The sequence below is a fragment of the Pelobates fuscus genome, chromosome 10 (genome assembly GCF_036172605.1).
Source record: "Pelobates fuscus isolate aPelFus1 chromosome 10, aPelFus1.pri, whole genome shotgun sequence".
Taxonomy (NCBI): Eukaryota; Metazoa; Chordata; class Amphibia; order Anura; family Pelobatidae; genus Pelobates; species Pelobates fuscus.
Genome location: NC_086326.1, coordinates 29,209,391 through 29,228,350, shown reverse-complemented (window position 1 = coordinate 29,228,350; position 18,960 = coordinate 29,209,391). Strand labels below are relative to the sequence as shown.

At 39.3% G+C, this 18,960-nt stretch overlaps 1 protein-coding gene across 3 annotated transcripts in view; it reads left to right on the top strand.

Annotated features, from left to right (window-relative positions):
- The window catches only part of SLK (STE20 like kinase), a 57,828-nt gene that overhangs the window by 10,406 nt on the left and 28,462 nt on the right, over positions 1 to 18,960 (top strand). For all 3 annotated transcript variants that reach the window (XM_063434947.1, XM_063434946.1, XM_063434945.1), the window contains exons 2-6: positions 10,615 to 10,779; positions 12,504 to 12,552; positions 14,795 to 14,944; positions 16,129 to 16,201; positions 17,076 to 17,270. In XM_063434947.1, coding sequence (XP_063291017.1) covers positions 10,615 to 10,779; positions 12,504 to 12,552; positions 14,795 to 14,944; positions 16,129 to 16,201; positions 17,076 to 17,270 — 632 coding nt within the window. The remainder of the gene's footprint in view (positions 1 to 10,614; positions 10,780 to 12,503; positions 12,553 to 14,794; positions 14,945 to 16,128; positions 16,202 to 17,075; positions 17,271 to 18,960) is intronic.

Genomic DNA, 18,960 nt, shown 5'->3' with positions numbered 1-18,960 from the left:
CTAAAAGAGATGACCATCAGCTATTGGGAACTTCCCATGTCAGCTCATCTCATTGTGAACAGGAACCTACCCTTGAAAGTACTAGAGATGTTCAGATTGACGGCTTGGCTACTGCAAGGCTGATCCTTCGAAACAAGGGATTGCAGGATGAGAGAATAGCTGTCTTACTCCGCGCCACTAGAGTATCGACTTCTAGGATATACTTTAGAATTTGGTCCAAGTTTCTGCACTGGTGTAGGGATCACCGGTTCCCGATCTTACAACCATCAATTGATAACATTCTTCAGTTTTTGCAAGAAGGCTTTGACGCTGGCCTGGGAGTCTCAACTCTCAAGGTCCAAATATCAGCTTTGAATTTTTTTCTTCTAAAGGATCTGGCAGCAAATGTTTTTGTCAGAAGGTTTTTTAGGTCTATCAGCCTCAGGAGGCCTCCTAAACGATCAGTGTTTCCATCATGGGACTTAGCCCTAGTCCTTCAAGCCCTTAGTGCTACCCCGTTTGAACCTTTGGAGGAAGTTCCTTTAAAAATTTTATCTCTTAAGGTTTTGTTTCTGGTGGCCATCACCTCAGCCAAAAGAGTGGGAGAACTTCACGCCCTATCCTCCTCAGACGAATTCACTATTTTCCATGAGGACAAGGTGGTTCTTTACCCGAGACCATCTTTTCTTCCTAAGGTTTTATCTTCAAAGAATGTGAATCAACCTATTATTTTACCTTCCTTTTTTAGTGCGCCCTCATCCCTTCAAGAACACAGATGGCAAAAGTTGGACGTAAGAAGAGCGTTACGTATATATTTAAACAGAACAAAGGAATTCAGAGTGTCGGATCACCTGTTTGTTAATTTTCAGGGTCACTTAAAGGGTAAGGTATCTTCCCGTGGTACTTTATCTCGTTGGCTTATTCAGGCTATCGATTTGGCATATTCTTCCTCAGGTCTTCAGTCGCCTGCTGCTATCAAGACCCATTCTACTCGAGCTATGGCTACCTCATGGGCAGAAAGAGCACTTGCATCTCCAGAAATCATTTGCAAGGCAGCATGCTGGTCATCTTACAACACCTTTATCAAGCACTACCGGCTAGACATTTTCTCTGCCTCTGAAGCTGCCTTTGGGCGTAAGGTGTTACAAGCCGTCGTGGCATAGGTCCCGCCCAGAGGGATTCTTGCTATATCCCATATGTGACTGCCACCATATGACAGAATAAACAGAAATTTTTACTTACCGTAAATTCTTTTTTTCTTAATATGGTGGCAGTATTATAACCCTCCCTCTTTATTAAAGTAATTTTGCATTGGATATTGGATTTGTCTGGTTTCTTTACTTGTCACGTACTGGGGTAGGTTTTGCGGTCTGAGCCTTTATACCCAAAGGGGGAGGATCCTTTTTAATAAGCTTGTTAAAAGTCTTGTCCACAGGGAGGAGCAAAACCCATATGTGACTGCCACCATATTAAGAAAAAAAGAATTTACGGTAAGTAAAAATTTCTGTTTTCAGCTATGTAACTATGTAAGGTCAATGTCATTTGTCATCTTTTTCATTGGTTGCCACTTCTTACGCACCTCCTTCCAGCAATGACTCCTGCAAGATCCTGGTGAACTGGGCATGCGTGTGCTGTTGCGCGCATGTACAAGGGAGGGAAAAGATACTTCTGGGGAGCGCCATGGTGAATTTACCAAGATGGTGGCGCTGTGAATGAAAACCTGACCGGTAAGAAATTACATTCTCGGTGACAGCTTGGCCATTGATTTAAAAAAGTTAAAATGAGAATTTACAGGAGGTTTTTTATTTTTTGTTAAAAATGTGGAACGTGAAGAGATAATCTTTGGCAAGGTTAGATGCTAAGCTGTTGCAGAATGAAAACTCCCTTGATGCTTTGGAAACTCCCAACCAAGGGCCACTTAAAGGGACACTGTAGGCACCCAGACCACTTCTGCCTATTGGAGTGGTCTGGGTGCCAACTCCCACTACCCTTAACCCTGCAAGTGTAATTATTGCAGTTTTTTTAAACTGCAATAATTACCTTGCAGGGTTAAGTCCTCCCCTAGTGGCTGTCTATTAGACAGCCACTAGAGGGAACTTCCTGCTCTATAGCACAGGTTTTCTGTGCTAGAGCGTCGCTGGACGTCCTCACGCTGTGTGAGGACCTCCAGCGTCGCTCAATTCCCCATAGGAAAGCATTGAAAATCGCTTTCAATGCTTTCCTATGGGGTGAGCTAATGCGCGGCATTGCCGCGCATGCGCGGCATTGCCGCGCATGCGCGGCATTGCCGCGCATGCGCATTAGGTCTCCTCGGCCGGTGGGCGGGATCAGTCTCGCCCACCGGCTGACGTAGGCAGAAGGTGGAGCGGCGGGGGAGGAGCAGGCAGCGACGGGGGACATGTCGCTGCCTCAGGTAAGTCACTGAAGGGGTTTTCACCCCTTCAGCAACTGGGGATTGGGGGTGGGAGGGAGAGGAATCCTGCACTGCCAGGAAAACTGATTGTTTTCCTGGAACTGGAGATTCCCTTTAAGTGGCAGTTCGCGGGGACTCAAAGTATTGATTGACAGTGTTTCTTTAAGGCCTGTATAACACAATGGAAATTGTAGTTCAAGATATCTGCCTGTGGCCAGCTCTGTCATTTTCTTCTTTTTTTTTGATTAGGATCAAACTTGCAAGGTTCGAATGAAACACTCCCGGTTAGTATTAAATTAGAATCTTGCAAGTTTGTCTGCAGGCAAACCCATTCTTCAACAATACTTCTGAAGGTTGCTTTGACTTTAAGTACCTCTAGAATTATTTTTAATGCGTTATCCATATAATCCATTCAAGAATTAGGGGGGTTGTTTTTACTTGACTAGGAGATCCTGAGATTTAAAAATAAACAATTTACTGTTCTTTTTTTTAACAACCGAATGCCAAGAACGGTGGCTTGAGGAAACTGATCTCTTAAACATCTCTGCTGGCCACTGACCTTTTTGTTTTTTGAATAGGAAACAAGAGGCAACTATGAATTTAGCCCCCTATGAAATCGGAGTAGCTTAACCTTAGAAATAGGTGGCCCCTTTAAACCACCATGTGGCTCTCTAGTGTTCGGTATTATTTATAGAGCCCTATATATGCGCTTCTTTCCTGGTATTAAAAAAAAATATTCAGTCTTTGTTATATGCATTATGTTGAGGTAGTAATTTGAAACCGCTTCAACACTACCGATCTTTAGGTCTTCTATCTATTATATTGCTAAGAATATGTGAAAGTGTGTCATATAGACTCCCCTTTAGAATGGACTAAAGCATAGTCTAGAAGTAGACTCCTGTTCAGGAGGCTTAAGTTGAGTTTCAGTTGCGTTTAGTCCTCTTACCTAGGCCATTAGCATATCTGTCAGGTTCCTTCAAAATTCAGGAAAAATGCTTGTTCACCCTCTCTCTTGTCCAAGAATAGAACTAGTGTTTATGGCAACAGAGTTGAAGAGTCGTGAAGCTAATTTGCAAATTGTATGGTCTGTTGACTAATTGTCAAGTTTTGGTGAACTGACAACCAGCCCTCAAAAAATAGACTTAAATTAGCATTGGAGAACAAAATACTAAATTCTGTGAATGAAGACTTTCCCTTTTTCTTGTTTTGCATATAAATCAGTGGCCTCGTCACAGCTGGTTACATCAATGTCCGTGTTAATTATCTCATCATTTTAAGGAATAAAATAATAATTTGGCTTCTATATGCCATTAGAGAAATGGGAGTGGTTTCAAATTAACAAGATTTCCTAGATATCTTCCTGTCCAGACGTTTCCTGTGCTGCTTTGAACTGCAAATATTGATGTTAAACAAAACATTTACATTTTGCAGCAAGCATTCTCTTTATATTACTAAGATAATGCTATGATAAGATTTTCATACTTGAATATTTTTTTTTTTAGGGAAATCAGTCTGTAAATTTGGTAGCAATTTTTGCAAAACAGTTTATCAACACGAAAACGTGCTCGTGTCTTTATGTTTAATACTGTATGATGCTCAGAAGGAGTTGCAGTTTCATATAATGAACTACTCATGTCGGGCTTTTGAAGTAGAGAATCTCAGGTTTATTTGAAAACTATTCTTTCCTTCCCCTGATTGACAAAGAAGCCCCGTTCTGTATTTGCATTGAATGTAAAGTGCTTCCAGTGTATATTGTTGCTTTTTGTCTCAACATGGATTTTTATTTCCTTATTTTCTAAACTTGTTTAGCAAATCACATTGTAACATAGGTTCAGATAATCAGGGATTGTAAAATGTGTGCGTTTGTAGTAACCAAAGAAGGAGACCCTTTTTTAGATACTGGCCTGTGACCATAGTTTACTGCAGTAGCCGTTTGCCAGTTGGTTTACTAATTAATACAGTGATTGAGTTTATGTATTTCTGTCTGTCTGGGACAGAAATACATGAGTTAAGCATGGCACATTTTTCATTTGAAACATATGCTTAGTGACCCATTCAAGTGTAATGGAACACCTTGAGCTCTTCCCAGTATAAAGGGGTTTCTGCTGCACTGGGGTCCGCAAGGACACGAGAGTTAACCGGTTCCTGAAACTGATAATGATCCTTCTCCAACCAATGTGGACGCACTTTTGTATTCCAAACCGAGGGATGAAATTAAAACATTAATATAAACTGAGGTACCTCTGATTTTCACATTTATAATAAAACTTTCCTGGTAAAACAGAGGTGTCTTGATAATCAGCTGATTAGTTTAGGAGAACAGTCAGCAACTAGAGTACCTGTCAGGGTGGCGTACAGCCCTCTAAATGTTTTGTTTTAAGATCAAGCCCATCAGCAGATAATCACCTCATTAAAAAAGACTGCAGCTGCCTAGCTTGGCAGAGGAAAGGCTTTTTGGGGGAGGCCTTTAGCAGTGGCGTTAGAGCTCAGCTATAGACTGAACTGTGTGATTACATATAATTTGAATCTATACCCAGAAAATGAGGACGTAATTGTGTTTTTGACTGAATGTGTCTTTGCACATGACATGGAAGTCTGAGCTGACATGCTGCCGTTCAAACCCACGCATCTCTCCTCAGGGGCACAATTATTATAATAAAAAATGATATAAAAGTATGGTGCTATTATTAAAAATAGAGATTGAAAGGATTGAAATCTAAACCAATACTTCTATTTTTAGGTAATTTCTCTTCCTCCAAATGTCATAGAAATTACATGCAAAAGACAGAGAAACATTTTTATTAATAGAACTCTGCTTATACATTTTTTATTTACACACGGAGGGGTGGACCGCACGAAGACAGCATTAGCATTTATTAACACAAATGTATTCTTAAAGGAGAAGTTTTATTGTTTTTTACAATTTATAATAATCTCATATTGCTAATTTCTAATTTGTGAAACAATTTGCAAGGCAATAGGAGACACTGGATTTTCACTTGGTTTCCCTTATTTTTTTTTTAATCCAGTGTAAACCATAAATATCCAGTATAAAAGACAATAGAAGCGGATTTGTTTTTCCCACTGAAAATGCTGTATAGCTATTAAAAATAGGCTGTATGTAGAACACCCCCCCACCCCCCTTTTCTCTCTGAAAATATTATTTAAAGGAACTAGGGATCGACCGATATCATTTTTCCAAAGCCGATACAGATTATCGGTAGCCTTTTGAGCCGGTTGCTGATAACTACTGCCAATATCATGTGTGGTTAAGGTTTTGCAGCACAATATCTACACGTATCTGGGCCGATACCAATTATTGTAAAATTATAAATATCGGCTCTAATTTTAGTCGGAGCAGATAATTGGTCTTTCTCTAAAATGAACATGCCAAACATCCATAACACTTGACCTTTTTTTTTTTTGACTGGTTAAAATTGGGAGGGCTTGCAAAGGCTGCAGACACAATCTGCTTAATGTCAAGCTGATTTTAGATATCCCCTCAATAAAAAGCATAATTAATTGCATGTTTGTTTTCATTAGGAGATACTTAAAGGGACACTATAGTCACCCAGACCACTTCAGCTCAATGAAGTAGTCTGGGTGCCAGGTCCCTCAGGTTTTAACCCTTCAGATGTAAACAAAGCAGTTTCAGAGAAACTGCTATGTTTACATTAGGGGTTAATCCAGCCTCTAGTGGTTGTCTTCCTGACAGCCGCTAGAGGCGCATCTGCGACGCTGGATGCGAATTTTGCATCCATCGCGAAGAGTGTCCATAGGAAAGCATTGAGAAATGTTTTCCTATGGACTTATTGAATGTGCGTACGGCACTTGCTGCACATGCGCATTCTGCTCCACTCGGGAGCTGACATCGGCGGGGGAGGAGAGGTCACCAGTGCCGAGGGAGCCCGGCGCTGGATTAAGGTAAGCTGCTGTAGTGGTTTTAACCCCTTCAACGCCACGGGAGGTTTTCCTGACACTATAGTGATCCTTTAATAGCAAGTTGTTTTTTTTCTTATTTGGTCTCTTTAAACATCCATAATGGAAACATGAATATAAACAACTAGAGGGAATTGTGTCATATAAAATAAATATATGGAGTTATTTCATATGACCGTTATTGAGATCTAAAATGGCAATATCTTTTTCCCAATACCGAAAGCGGGGGGAAAAATCCATTGATGTTCCCTTATCCTTCTTAGCTGTAATACAAGGCTATATGTTGACATGTTTGACACATCTGGAGAGCCATGGTTCATAAAAACAAAAAACTGTTGATTTAACATTTTGAATAATCTAAGTAAAATGTGTTGTCCAATTGTGACAATTACTATTAAAGTGCTCACGTGGAGAGACTGCATCTCTAGCTGTGAAAATCCCCGAGCAACATAGTTTAAGCCTAAATTAGCAGTTGGAGACCTTCTAACCGGTTTCTAATTGATTTTCTTAGTGTTCTGGTGCACATCACGCCTCTAAATACGACAAAGTAAAGTGTATGTTATAAACCAAATGTGGTGTGAGATAATACTTCATTCACCCTTTCTGCAAACAGCACATGCTGAGTTATACCGCCTCAGACTGTGTAACCACTTAAAAGTCTGCTAAGATGTCAGTGCTCACACACTGCCAATTAAATCCTCAGTTTACATGTTAAATTGCACTTTGGCTCTTTTAATATTACCACATGCATTGGAGAGCTATTCCCAAACGTGTCTAGTAGTACTACAGCGTCAATGTTACATTTTCAACTTGTTTGATCTGGTTTTATATAATGTGATAGAACGCTAAAGATTCTTCACATAGAGAAGCATTGAATCCAGTGCTTTTCTATTTGTAGAAATTGGTCTAGGCATTGTCGACTTGCAAAAGGCTGGACCAGTTTTATAGAACTTGGAAAGGTGGAATTATGGAGTAAGGAGACAAAGCCAAGTAAAGTTTGGTGTGAAAGAGAGCTGTCACTGGATGGGGGAAGGGGGAGAAGTTGCATTGAGGCACACAATCCGAACGTCTACTTGCAGACCCACTCACAGCGCTGCCTGCAAGGTAAAAAAAAAATAGATTCTGTCTGTTGCCATCATGCAGAGTGGGCCAACGACAGGTGTACTTTTTGCACAGAACTAACTCTGTTTCTGATTGCCTAGCGTTCGTTCTGTGCAAAAAGTACACCTGTTGTTGGCCCACTCTGCACGATGGCAACAGACAGAATCTCTTTATTTTTTTTACCTTGCAGACACGAATATTTAGTTTATTGCTATGTTATGTTTTGAGTATATGCCCACTACTTGCTGTTATTTCATTCTGTCATCCTGAGTTGCTAGCTGATATTGCTGTAATAATCTAATTTTTAAAGGGCAGTCTTTCAACTTAAAGGATCACTATAGGGTCAGAAACACAAACATGTATTCCTGACCCTATTGTAAAAATCCACCATTTAGGTGGCTTGCCGCCCCCCTCAGAATGAGTTTAAACTTACCTTATTTTCATCTCTCCACGAGTTTGCCGGCTCTGGCCCCGCCCCCATGGTGACATCATTTAAATTGCAGATTTTTAGCCAATCCAATGCTTTCCCATGGTTAAAATCGGCAAGGGGCGGGGCCAATTGCTGTTTTGGCCAATCAGCACCTCCTCATAGAGATGCATTGAATCAATGCATCTCTATGAGGAAAATTCAACGTCTCCATGCAGAGCGTGAGGACTCTGAACGGCAGGGCCACTTGGAGGTGTCCCTAGGGGCAATGTAAACACTGCCTTTTCATGAAAATGCCTGACGGGAGCGATTATACTCACCAGAACAACCACATTAAGCTGTAGTTGTTCTGGTGACTATAGTGTCCCTTTAATGAAGTGATTTTGGGCCAGAGATGCAGCCCACATATGAATATAGAGCCATTTCTGCACAGTTTATATTTTGCAGTTTCTGCACTTACTGTCAGGCAGACAGCCAGTAGGGGTGTTCTAGCACAAATAGATTCAGTTTGTGAAACACTTTTATGTCCAGCGTCAGCATGCAAAGTATGCTGACCATGAACGATGTGCGCCACCAGTGCTTCTCATTGAGAAGCATTAGATTTAATGTTTCTCTAGGAGAAGCATTGGATTGGTGGATCATGGCAGTTGTGTTTTAGGTGCTTTTCTATGAGAAGTATCTGATTGGACAAAAGTCACCAGGATTGATGGTGTCATTGGAACAGGATTGGGCTGACTATCTAGGAGCAGGAATAAATGTAGCCCTGAAGGAAGTGCTGAAATAGGAGTAAAACACATCAGATTAATCTACTTCTGCTTGATGCCCAAGTTGTGATGTGATTACTAGAATTAAGGTCCCCCCCCCCCCTTTTTTTTTTTTTTCCTGTTTATCGAGGCGTTATTTCTCTTTCTTCAGGAATCTGGCATTTTCACCAAATTTTTTTTTAAAGCGGCACTGTCACAATCTGGGTACTTTGCATCATTTGCAAAGACCCCTGATGGTGCATTGTCACTGGGTGGCCGGTTCCTGAGTGGAGGGAACAAACACAGGTGAGTTTAATGTAACTGAACCTGTCCTTCGTGGGTGCCACCATCTTCTTTCGGCCGGGAAGCACCAGGAACCGAGGTCGCATTTGTACTCTGACACACATGCAGTGGGACAGAGCACTGAACGATGGAATTAAATACATTACATACAGCCAGCAAATACGCACACACACTACTTGTTTTATGGTGAGTAGCACTCCTATTTAAGTACAATACCGTAACTAAAGTTTAGAGTCGGTCATGACTGTGGGGTTTTATTTTTTTTAATGAGGTACATAGTATATTTCTTTGTTCATCTGTTACAAGCTTGTGTTTTTTTTTTTTTTAAGTAGAAAAAAAATTCTACTTACCGGTAAATGTGTGGTTGGTTTATCCAAATTGCACTTGTTGTGTGCGCGTGCATTTGGGTTTATAAAGTATGGAAGCTCTGGCAGGATGGGGCCGATATACAGTTTTATAGTAGACTTGTTAGTACAACAGATTGTATGTATGAGGGTGTGGCACTGATGTAGAGCCTTAAAAGAATGATATATTGCCATTTGCTTGCAGTCTAGGTTTTTGGCATGTGAAATCTAAAGCAGAATATGTTCCGTGTGTGTGTATATATATGTGTATGTATATATATATATATATTCATATTATTTCTGCTTGATGCTGAACAAAACAGGAAAAAAGAGGGCTGTGTGTTGCCATTTTATAGTACCATTATTACATATATAAGAAATGCAGTTTATATTTAGAACATTCACGGGGGTTGTTCATTGTATTGACTGGGAATTAACTACACAGCCCTATGACTCTTTCATTGAGTTCACAAAAGCAGAACATCTTTATATACAGAGCAAGTACCTCTTTATTCAGCCTTACTAGCCCTACTAGAACAATGGTGTCTCTGTGGCCAGACAAAGCATTTCTGATATAAAGCTCAGGAGAATTGTTCAAGGAAATCCCTATATGTTAAATGGATAGACAGCAGACAGGATACATGCAGCTGCTGATATATTGCTTCCTCTGTGTTTTGCAACAGCCAAGATGTTCAGCATGGCTACTTTGTGCATGAAATTAAGTTTATTACAAAAACCCCAATATGTGCATAAAAATAATAATAAAGGGGATTACACTTTCCTGTTACAGGGACATATAATGAATAATTGATGAATGAAAAAAGACACACTCCACTCCAAATTCAAAATACATTTAAAAAAATCTAAATAAATCGATATTTTGTATATACTGCCAATTAAAACTTTCATGCATTTAATAATGCTTTTTTTGTTTATTTGTATATTAAAACAGCTTGCAAAAGTTACAGATCTCTTGTCTGCGTTGTCTGCAGCCTTTGTAATCCCTCCCCTTCTTGCCCAGCCCAGACCTTATGTGGCTGTCCTATCAGTGCAGCTCAATGAGAAGTCTGGTGCTTGGAGCAATTGCGTCCTTCATGATTTTAGTTCCACTGAGCTAAGCTATCTGGAAGTAACAGGCCAGAGGGTGTAACAAGTTTAATTCATAAAAAGTGCAAATGTCAGTTAAAATCTGCACTTTTTGTAAAATGAAAATAAAAAAAACAGGAGGCAGTGGGAGTGTTTTAGTTTTTTGGAGTGTTCCTTTAACTTGGAATAATGGTTTGGTTTTGCTACATTTAAGTTGCCAAATGAGGCATACATGATCATCATACCTTTTTGTTTTTCTTCTTCTCTTCCTTCAACCAGGCTCAGAGTAAAGAAACTGGTATTTTAGCAGCGGCAAAAGTTATCGATACAAAATCTGAAGATGAGCTTGAAGATTATATGGTGGAAATCGATATTTTAGCCTCATGTGACCATCCACATATTGTCAAACTTTTAGATGCATTTTACTATGAAAACAACCTCTGGGTATGTATTATTTCATTGGGATGATAGAATTTAAATAATGAGTTTATACACTGTGTTCTAATGTGTCAATAATGTTCAGTACTCTCATGTATTCTTGGCAGCACTTTAATTTAGAACAATATTGAAATCCTAAATAAAGGATTCTCTGTAACCACTGTATCCACAAATAGCCTGTTTAATCAACACTGTAACCCTGACAAAACAAATGATCAACTTTTGTAAAATGTGTGCTTTAATGAAACACTTTCGATGCCCAGTGTTATTTATATGAGACAGCCTCTGGGCATTTCCTGAAGGAGAGGAGCACAGAGGACAATCTCCTCCTCCTTCTCAGATTTGGTGTTAAACTGTTCATAATTGGTTTAACCCACTTAAGGTAATTGCCCAGAACCTCTTGACAGACCATAACTTTAAGGAACACTATAGGGTCAGGAATACAAACATGTATTTCTGACCCTTTAGTGTTAAAACCACCATCTAGCCCCCTGCCCACTTCTTGCCTCCCTAAATATAGTAAAATCTTACTTGTATTCAAGTCTGCAGCTGCTGCCTATGCCCCTGTCTGCCTCTGGACTGCCTGCTGTTTGCTGACATCCACTGAAGTAGTGGTCTGAGCCAATCACAATGCTTCCCCATAGGATTGTCTGAGTCAAGGAGGCAGATCAGGGGAAGAGCCAGCACAAGTCAAACACAGTCCTGGCCAATCATCAAATCATCCTAGAGATTAATTGAATCAATGCATCTCTATGAGGAAAGTTTAGTGTCTGCATGCAGAGAGTGGATACACTTAATGGCAGTGTTGCACACTAGGCAGCATTGGCCCAGGAAGCACCTATAGTAGCCATCTGAGGAGTGGCCAGTGGAGTTATCACTAAGCTGTAATGTAAACACTGCATTTTCTCAGAAAAGACTGTTTACTGCAACGAGCCTGAAGGGAATGATTATACTCAACAGAACAAATACAATAAGCCGTAGTTGTTCTGGTGACTATAGTGTCCCTTTAATTGAGATGAAGTTATTATGGTGCCCGAAGTCTTCTTTTAAATGGCAGTTTTGAGCATAGATCCTGTCCATTTTCTTGAATAATGGGAAATATTTCTGTTTTTGATAAAGCATGTTTACGTTTGAGTAAAAACACATCTTTACTGGCTGTTGATCCCGAGAGTCACTACCTCTTTACATCCTTAGATTTTATTTTTTAATTTTCTTTACCTTTTTTTCTTTTTGATGGACTTCAAATTATGTGTCATGACACTTAGCATGACTACACTGAACCCTCCTAATCATAGAGAAGCATTGGAATAGTGGAGAGCAGTGTTTGCTGCACTTGTGCCACCTGTCCTCAATCCATCTGATTTCACGAAAGTCACCATGTTTCCCCAGCTATTTACACTACAGTCTGAGGCTTGAATCTGGCAACCACTTAAAAGCGGAGAGCGTCCACTGACACTTTCAACCTATCCGTAGCCCCCAATTTACAAAATCTGCTTAAAACCTATTTTTCCCAAGCTGCTTTTTTTGTGAATGGGGAGCTACTAATAGGTTAAGATCAGTACAGAGCAATCAAGTGCCGGATTTAAGGCTTTGGGGTGAACTCATTCATTAACAATTTGGTGCTAATTGTTTTTATTGAAGTTTCATTGATGTTTATTGTAAAGACAAATACAAAACAAAGGTAGCCATGACGAAAGATGCTGTGATATATATATATTTGTTTCCACCAGATTCTTATTGAGTTTTGTGCTGGCGGAGCTGTAGATGCTGTCATGTTGGGTAAGTCTGATCCTGGTAAAATGTCCAATAGCATTAATATCAAATTGTTATTCAACCAATTCTGCCAAATGTTTGATTTTTGTTGTTTTCGCTAAAAAATACTGGTGACCCCTTTTTTCTAAAAATTGAAATTCTGCAGAGCAAATAATATTAATAAAATACCTCCAGGACGGTGTTTGTCATTGTGCCTGATTCCTTCCTCTTCATCTGACTTGCCTGCCAGGAGTTGTCTCACGTTTTGAGATCAGTACTGTAAAGATGAATTATATTTAATTGTTTCAGAGCTGTTATACACTTACTTGCTGTCCAGCATTTCTGTATTTAGAGGTCTGGGTCCTCTGGTCTTGCCCCACTGTTACACCATTGGCCCTGCTTGGGGACTCTTTGCCCCTTTCCTGTGATGCTGACCTGTTGGTATTATTACCAGCACATCCGTGTCAGAACAGATTGACATCAGTTACTCGGTTCCTTTATTACACTGACAAGCGCAAGCTATATTTGTTGCAGGGATATCTGTGACAGAGCAGGAGCTGAGCATGTGAGAGGGTTCTCCTGCTCTGCCCTAGCTGTCCGTCCTCTGTATAGATATCTTTGTTAAACACTGGTTGACCAGATGGGAGGGAATCATATAGTTGTAAATGAAAATCTGTGGGGTAGCATTTAAGCTTGCACAATGTATAGAATAAAGGTTCTGTTCTTTAATCTTTTTTTTTTTTTTTTTTTTTTGGAATTCTTTATTTTTGCGTGCAAAGAATAAGCAGTTACAAATGTGTCTGTAATGCCTGAACAGCATATACACACGTTTGAACAATAATAATTAATTCGGTAAGGCATAACATGGATAAACACTGCACATTTTGTTTTTATGATAATGACCTGGATAGTAGTCAAGAAAAGATCATATTTGCAGAACATGCTGGTATCAATTAGTATAAAACACTCATCTTAGGTTTAAACAAGGTGATGATCAAAGATGCGTTACCCCTGCGGTTAATAAATCCTACGTTGTGTTGGCTGACTACATGAGCGAGAATTATAACTTGGCAAACTAGGTATACTAGTGCTTTACCCCTGTGACATATTAGGCAATTGAGAGACATGGCATTAGGCTGACCAAGCACAGGGCACTTGTCAAGACTATCATCTATTGTGAAAGGCATAGACTTCTCAAGTGTTAACTATGCATTATTGCATCTGTTGTTGCTGATACTGGGAGCTCAGTATCACAGGTACTGATAGTCCTTACAGCAGTTGCTTGGTGTATGTGGGCACCCCAACGCCTCGACAGAATGCAGCCCATCAGTCCTCTTCCGAGCTTTCAACACTCTACTGGGGAGTTTAAACCCTGGATCAGTCCATGCCACTCGAGCTCTCTCCTTCTCTTGTGGTTGAATCTTGCTGTCCTGGGTCGAGGCTAGTGCCTCACTGTCGTGCGGCTGCCGGTGCGCTCAGTGTGTTGGTGCTTAGTGCTGGAGGGATTTCTCTCTGCCTCTTGTTGTGGGGCATTCTCCACTGCTGTTGACACTGACCTCCTCGACTTCCGCTGTTCCGTTGCTGCACAGATCTTGTTAGCCGCCAGCTGCTTTGGTGTGTGGGACCGCTGGTTGGTTGAGGTAGCGTGGTGAGGAGCTGTGGTTGCTGTGGGGGGGGGGGGGGGGGGAGAGAGGTCTGCGTCTGCAGGACTTCAGGGCTGGATGACCGGCCGCGTCCTCCGCCCCGCATCAACTGCTAGGCTGCAAGTCGGACCTGCCTCGGGTAGTGCGTCCGGAGACTCCATGTTGTCCCAAACGGGTCCTGCCGTGGGTTCCGCGATGCGGTTAAATATATAGCCCGGTTCGGGTGTTTAAATTGCTGTCCAGATAGCTGAAAGTCTGCTTTTTTGCAGGAGCTCCGGTTCTATGCGTCTTCTCCGCATGGCGGTCAAGCTCCGCCCCCCTGTTCTTTAATCTTAAAGCAAACTTGTGTGTGCCATAATTGGCACTTTAACATTATTATTTTGACTTTTTGTTTTTCTTTAAGAAGTCCAACGCATTGCGTTACCTTCCAGACTGCGCAGGCATAATCTAACTCACATTTTGAGTCTTCACTTTTGTATTCATGAACGCTAAAAAGTATTTTTTTTGCAACTGAGCTCTTTTATAGTCATGTAACACGACTTGTCTTGCTACTGAGTGGAGTGTTCCTTGTATCAAAGCCGTGACATTCCATTTCCTAACTCAGTGTTTTTTGTGTATATTTGCAGAGCTGGAAAGACCTCTTACAGAACCTCAGATACGAGTTGTTTGTAGGCAGACCTTGGAGGCAATGCGGTATTTGCATGAAAGCAAGATTATTCATAGAGATCTAAAAGCAGGAAATATACTTCTTACGTTAGATGGCGATGTCAAATTGGGTAAGCATTCTAATATTATCATTCACTAAATGTTTGTCAGAGCCATCAACCACACATAAACCTGTAATGTCCACAGCAGAACTTCTTAAATACAGCAAATATCTGTATTCTACAGACAATAGGCTAGATTAAAATTATATAATAAAAACAATTGTGGAATCCTATATTAGTCTTTTGCTGACATGATCAGAATGGGGAAATTACACAAACACAAGCAATCAAATGCTCATCACAAAATCTGCTAATGGAAGTGCCTGGATTAGCAGAGAGTTGTCACTTCCTGGTTGCTGGAGAGGCTTTTCATTCTATGTTTCTTAATGTACACCATAGTAATTACAGCTTATGGTAATGTGCCCATGCAGATATTTTTGGCAGATAATTAGGAAGCAAAAATCTCTTATCATGATGTCAAGGAATCTTCAGTTTTTTGTCAAAGTGATTAAGAGTTTTTTTTAAAGGGAATGTTCCCCACAGCCTCCTTGAACTGTATCCACTGCAGTTAGTTATACCTGTAGTATTCTTTTAATGCATTTATATTCATAATAAGGTATCAGCTTAGGCATGTAAATATTTCCTTAGACATTTATCAAGCCACTTTGCCTTCTTGCAAGCACATTACTATGTGTTTTTCAGCAAAGCCAAGCGCTATTGTTTTTTTGGCAAAAGTGATATTTTTATTAAATTTTAAGCCAATCATTCTCAGCTGGTCTTAGGCTGGAAGTTGCTGTCCTTTAGAGCTAAAGGTGATTTCCTACTCTTGGGTACTGTACTGTGTTTTTTTTGTTAATAACTGGCTGTATTTCTGCTATTTCCAGGAGCACTCTGAGCAATATGCCCTCGGGTATTTTAGGAACCAATAATCTTTATTCTTTGTTTCTACTTAAGCACAAATGTACATGCTACATTGTAAGCTTGTTAGTGCGTCATTTTAATTACTTGCACAGTTATAGATATTGATTTATTGCAGTCTTTCTAGAAAGTAACCTGGTCATCCCTGCGCACAACTCTGCAGACTGTTTCTGCATTAAAAATGTGTTTGGAGATGTATGTATGTATGTTGCTACAGATTGGGGAAAAAAACTACTTTTTAATGTTCTCTACTACTGCATTTTTAAGATAATGTCATTGCATTTTAAACTGGTTAATAATCTATTTTATTTTTAAATTGTTTGATCTATCCACAGCCGATTTTGGAGTTTCTGCAAAAAATACTCGGACTATACAAAGAAGAGACTCATTTATAGGTACACCTTACTGGTAAGGATTTTGCTTTCTACCGGTTACACATTTGTCTCTTAAATGATTTACTGTGAGGGGCTAACCTGTTACGAGCACTTGCTGCCTGTTATTGCCATTCAATGTTTTATGAAACAAAGCAGAAGTTTTTTAGTGTGTATGAGAACCCTTTGTATCGTCAAACCTCTCAAATACCTGAGAACAAACAGGAGATGGAACCGAACAACACTGCACACCCATAACCCCTATAATTTGCGGTAGTGGTTATATTGATTAGCTCTTTAAAATATGACACTGGCTTGTCTTTACAAAAATATAAAATTGTCTTGTCCGTATGTATTTTTCACAAATGGCATCAATTGTCACCCTGTCGTCTGTTTTATGTTTTAATGTTTACTCTTCTAAACACAGGGTGATGTTTGCTTTTTCTGTGTAGCTAAATGACTAAAGATGTCACAGAAACATGGCTGAATGTGCAAAGGAGAGGTCTCTAAATGAGTGTGTGGTCATTATGTAGAATCCACTATAAATCCTTTATTGGTTGATTTTTGTACGCCATAAAGAAATGTACATAAACTTAATGTAATTTCATTGCATTCCTGGTACTTTGTTAGAGCAATTTCTTGTGCCTGAGTGGAATTAATTTAGTAACATGTTAAAACTTGGGTAAAGGGGTATAGCAGAGTTTAAACCCGTCTGCAAGTATCTAATGAACAGAGCAGATGAATAGAATGTTTTAAAAAAAAAAAAAAATCTATTTAAATCTTTCTCTTTCACATGCTATTTCGAGTATGGTGACCACTACTAGAATTTGTCACAAGTAAACAATTTATTTTACAGTCTTCTAGGTTTCATGTTATTGCTATTTGGCTAAATTAATGTTTATTCTCCCTAGGATGGCTCCAGAAGTGGTAATGTGTGAAACGTCAAAGGACAAGCCATATGATTTCAAAGCCGATGTTTGGTCACTTGGTGTTACGTTAATTGAAATGGCTCAGATTGAACCCCCTCATCATGAGTTAAATCCAATGAGAGTTCTGTTAAAGATTGCAAAATCAGAACCCCCGACCTTGGCACAGCCATCACGATGGTACGTTTTTATCATATAATATTTATTGCATTCTTTCTGTAAGGAACAATGGAAACCTGGTTCTTCTTACCTAGTTAAATGTCTGTGCTAAGTGTATAAAAGTAGTAGAAATAGAGAACTTTTTGCCTTAGACATATTTGCCGTTTGCAGATTACTTATACGCTAGCCTTGAAATGTGGGTTATCCAAACAGACAGTAAATATATTTGAAGAAGTGTGTATATATATATATATTCATATTAAGTTACGTTTCTTTAAAGGAACACCACGTATTTAGATACTTCAAATCTAAATATGTGGTGTTCCTTTAAAGCAGTTATGAGAGGCTATCTCATAAAGATTAAAGAGTTTAAAAAGAGTTAAAAAAATTAGGATAGTTATATATTGAACTCTATAAGCTTACAGCAGATAATAAAGAAGATCCTACAATGGAGAAAGGAAGACGAATAGTAGAAGTTCAAAAAAAATCTTACAATGTCTGAATATTAAAATGGCAAATAATATTAAAAAATTAAAACTGAGATTCTACTGTAGAGGGAATAAAACTGATAAGATGCTAACTAATAAGTTGAGGAAACAGCAAGCTAATGCCCAGATATCTAAGATTGTATATAATCAAACAACTTATATAAATCCAAAATATATTGGTAATTGTTTTAGAGATTATTATGGGACTTTATATAATCTTCCAGTGGAAGTTTCTACAAGCAAGATTAAGCAGTACCTGACTAGAACAAATCTAACAAAAATAGATCAAACTCAGTTAGTCTCAATAAACAGATTACTGAGGTCGAGGTTAATATGGCTATATCTAAAACTCAGAAACTGAAAACACCCGGTCCAGATGGTTTTCCCAATCTGTTTTTTCATACCTATAAATATATTTTGAGTAAACAGTTAGCATTAGCATTCAATAACGCGGTTCAAATAGGAAGTTTCCCTGAAGAGATGACGAGAGCGAATATGCTCCCCATCTTGAAACAAGGAAAAGATCCAACTGCCGTCGCTAGCTACCGTCCCATCTCTTTAATTCTGATGTAAAAATATTCTCATCTATTCTGGCAGACCGTCTTAAGAGTATTATTAAAACTCTAATTCATAATGATCAAATTGGTTTCATACCAGGTAGATGGGTAGGCTCTAATTCAAGAAGAATTATAGATAATGCAAATAAGAAACATATCCCCCTTATGACTTTAGCAGTCGATGCAGAAAAAGCCTTTGATAGGCTGAATTGGAAGTTTTGGGAACTAACTTTAGAAGCATATGGAATAGGAGGCTGGATGTTAAGAGGAATTATGACCCTATATAAAAATCCTTCAGCTAGAATAGTAGGCCCAAATGTCTGTTCAGACTGGGTATCAGTAAACAATGGGGTGCGACAAGGCTGCCCACTCTCGCCATTATTATATATTCTTTCAATAGAACCCTTAGCGGAAAATATCAGGAAAAATGCAGATATAAAAGGTTATAGAACAAGAGATAAAGAATTTAAAATCAGTCTTTATGCTGATGATATTCTTTTGTCAATTACTGAGCCAATTAGTTCCCTGAACTATTTGATGGAGAAAGTTAGAATGTATAGTCAACGAGCTAATTATAAGTTAAATAATGAAAAAACAGTTGTGATGAGCATTGAACTAGATAAGTCCAGAGAGGAAATTGGTAATAAATACGCATTCACATGGGCA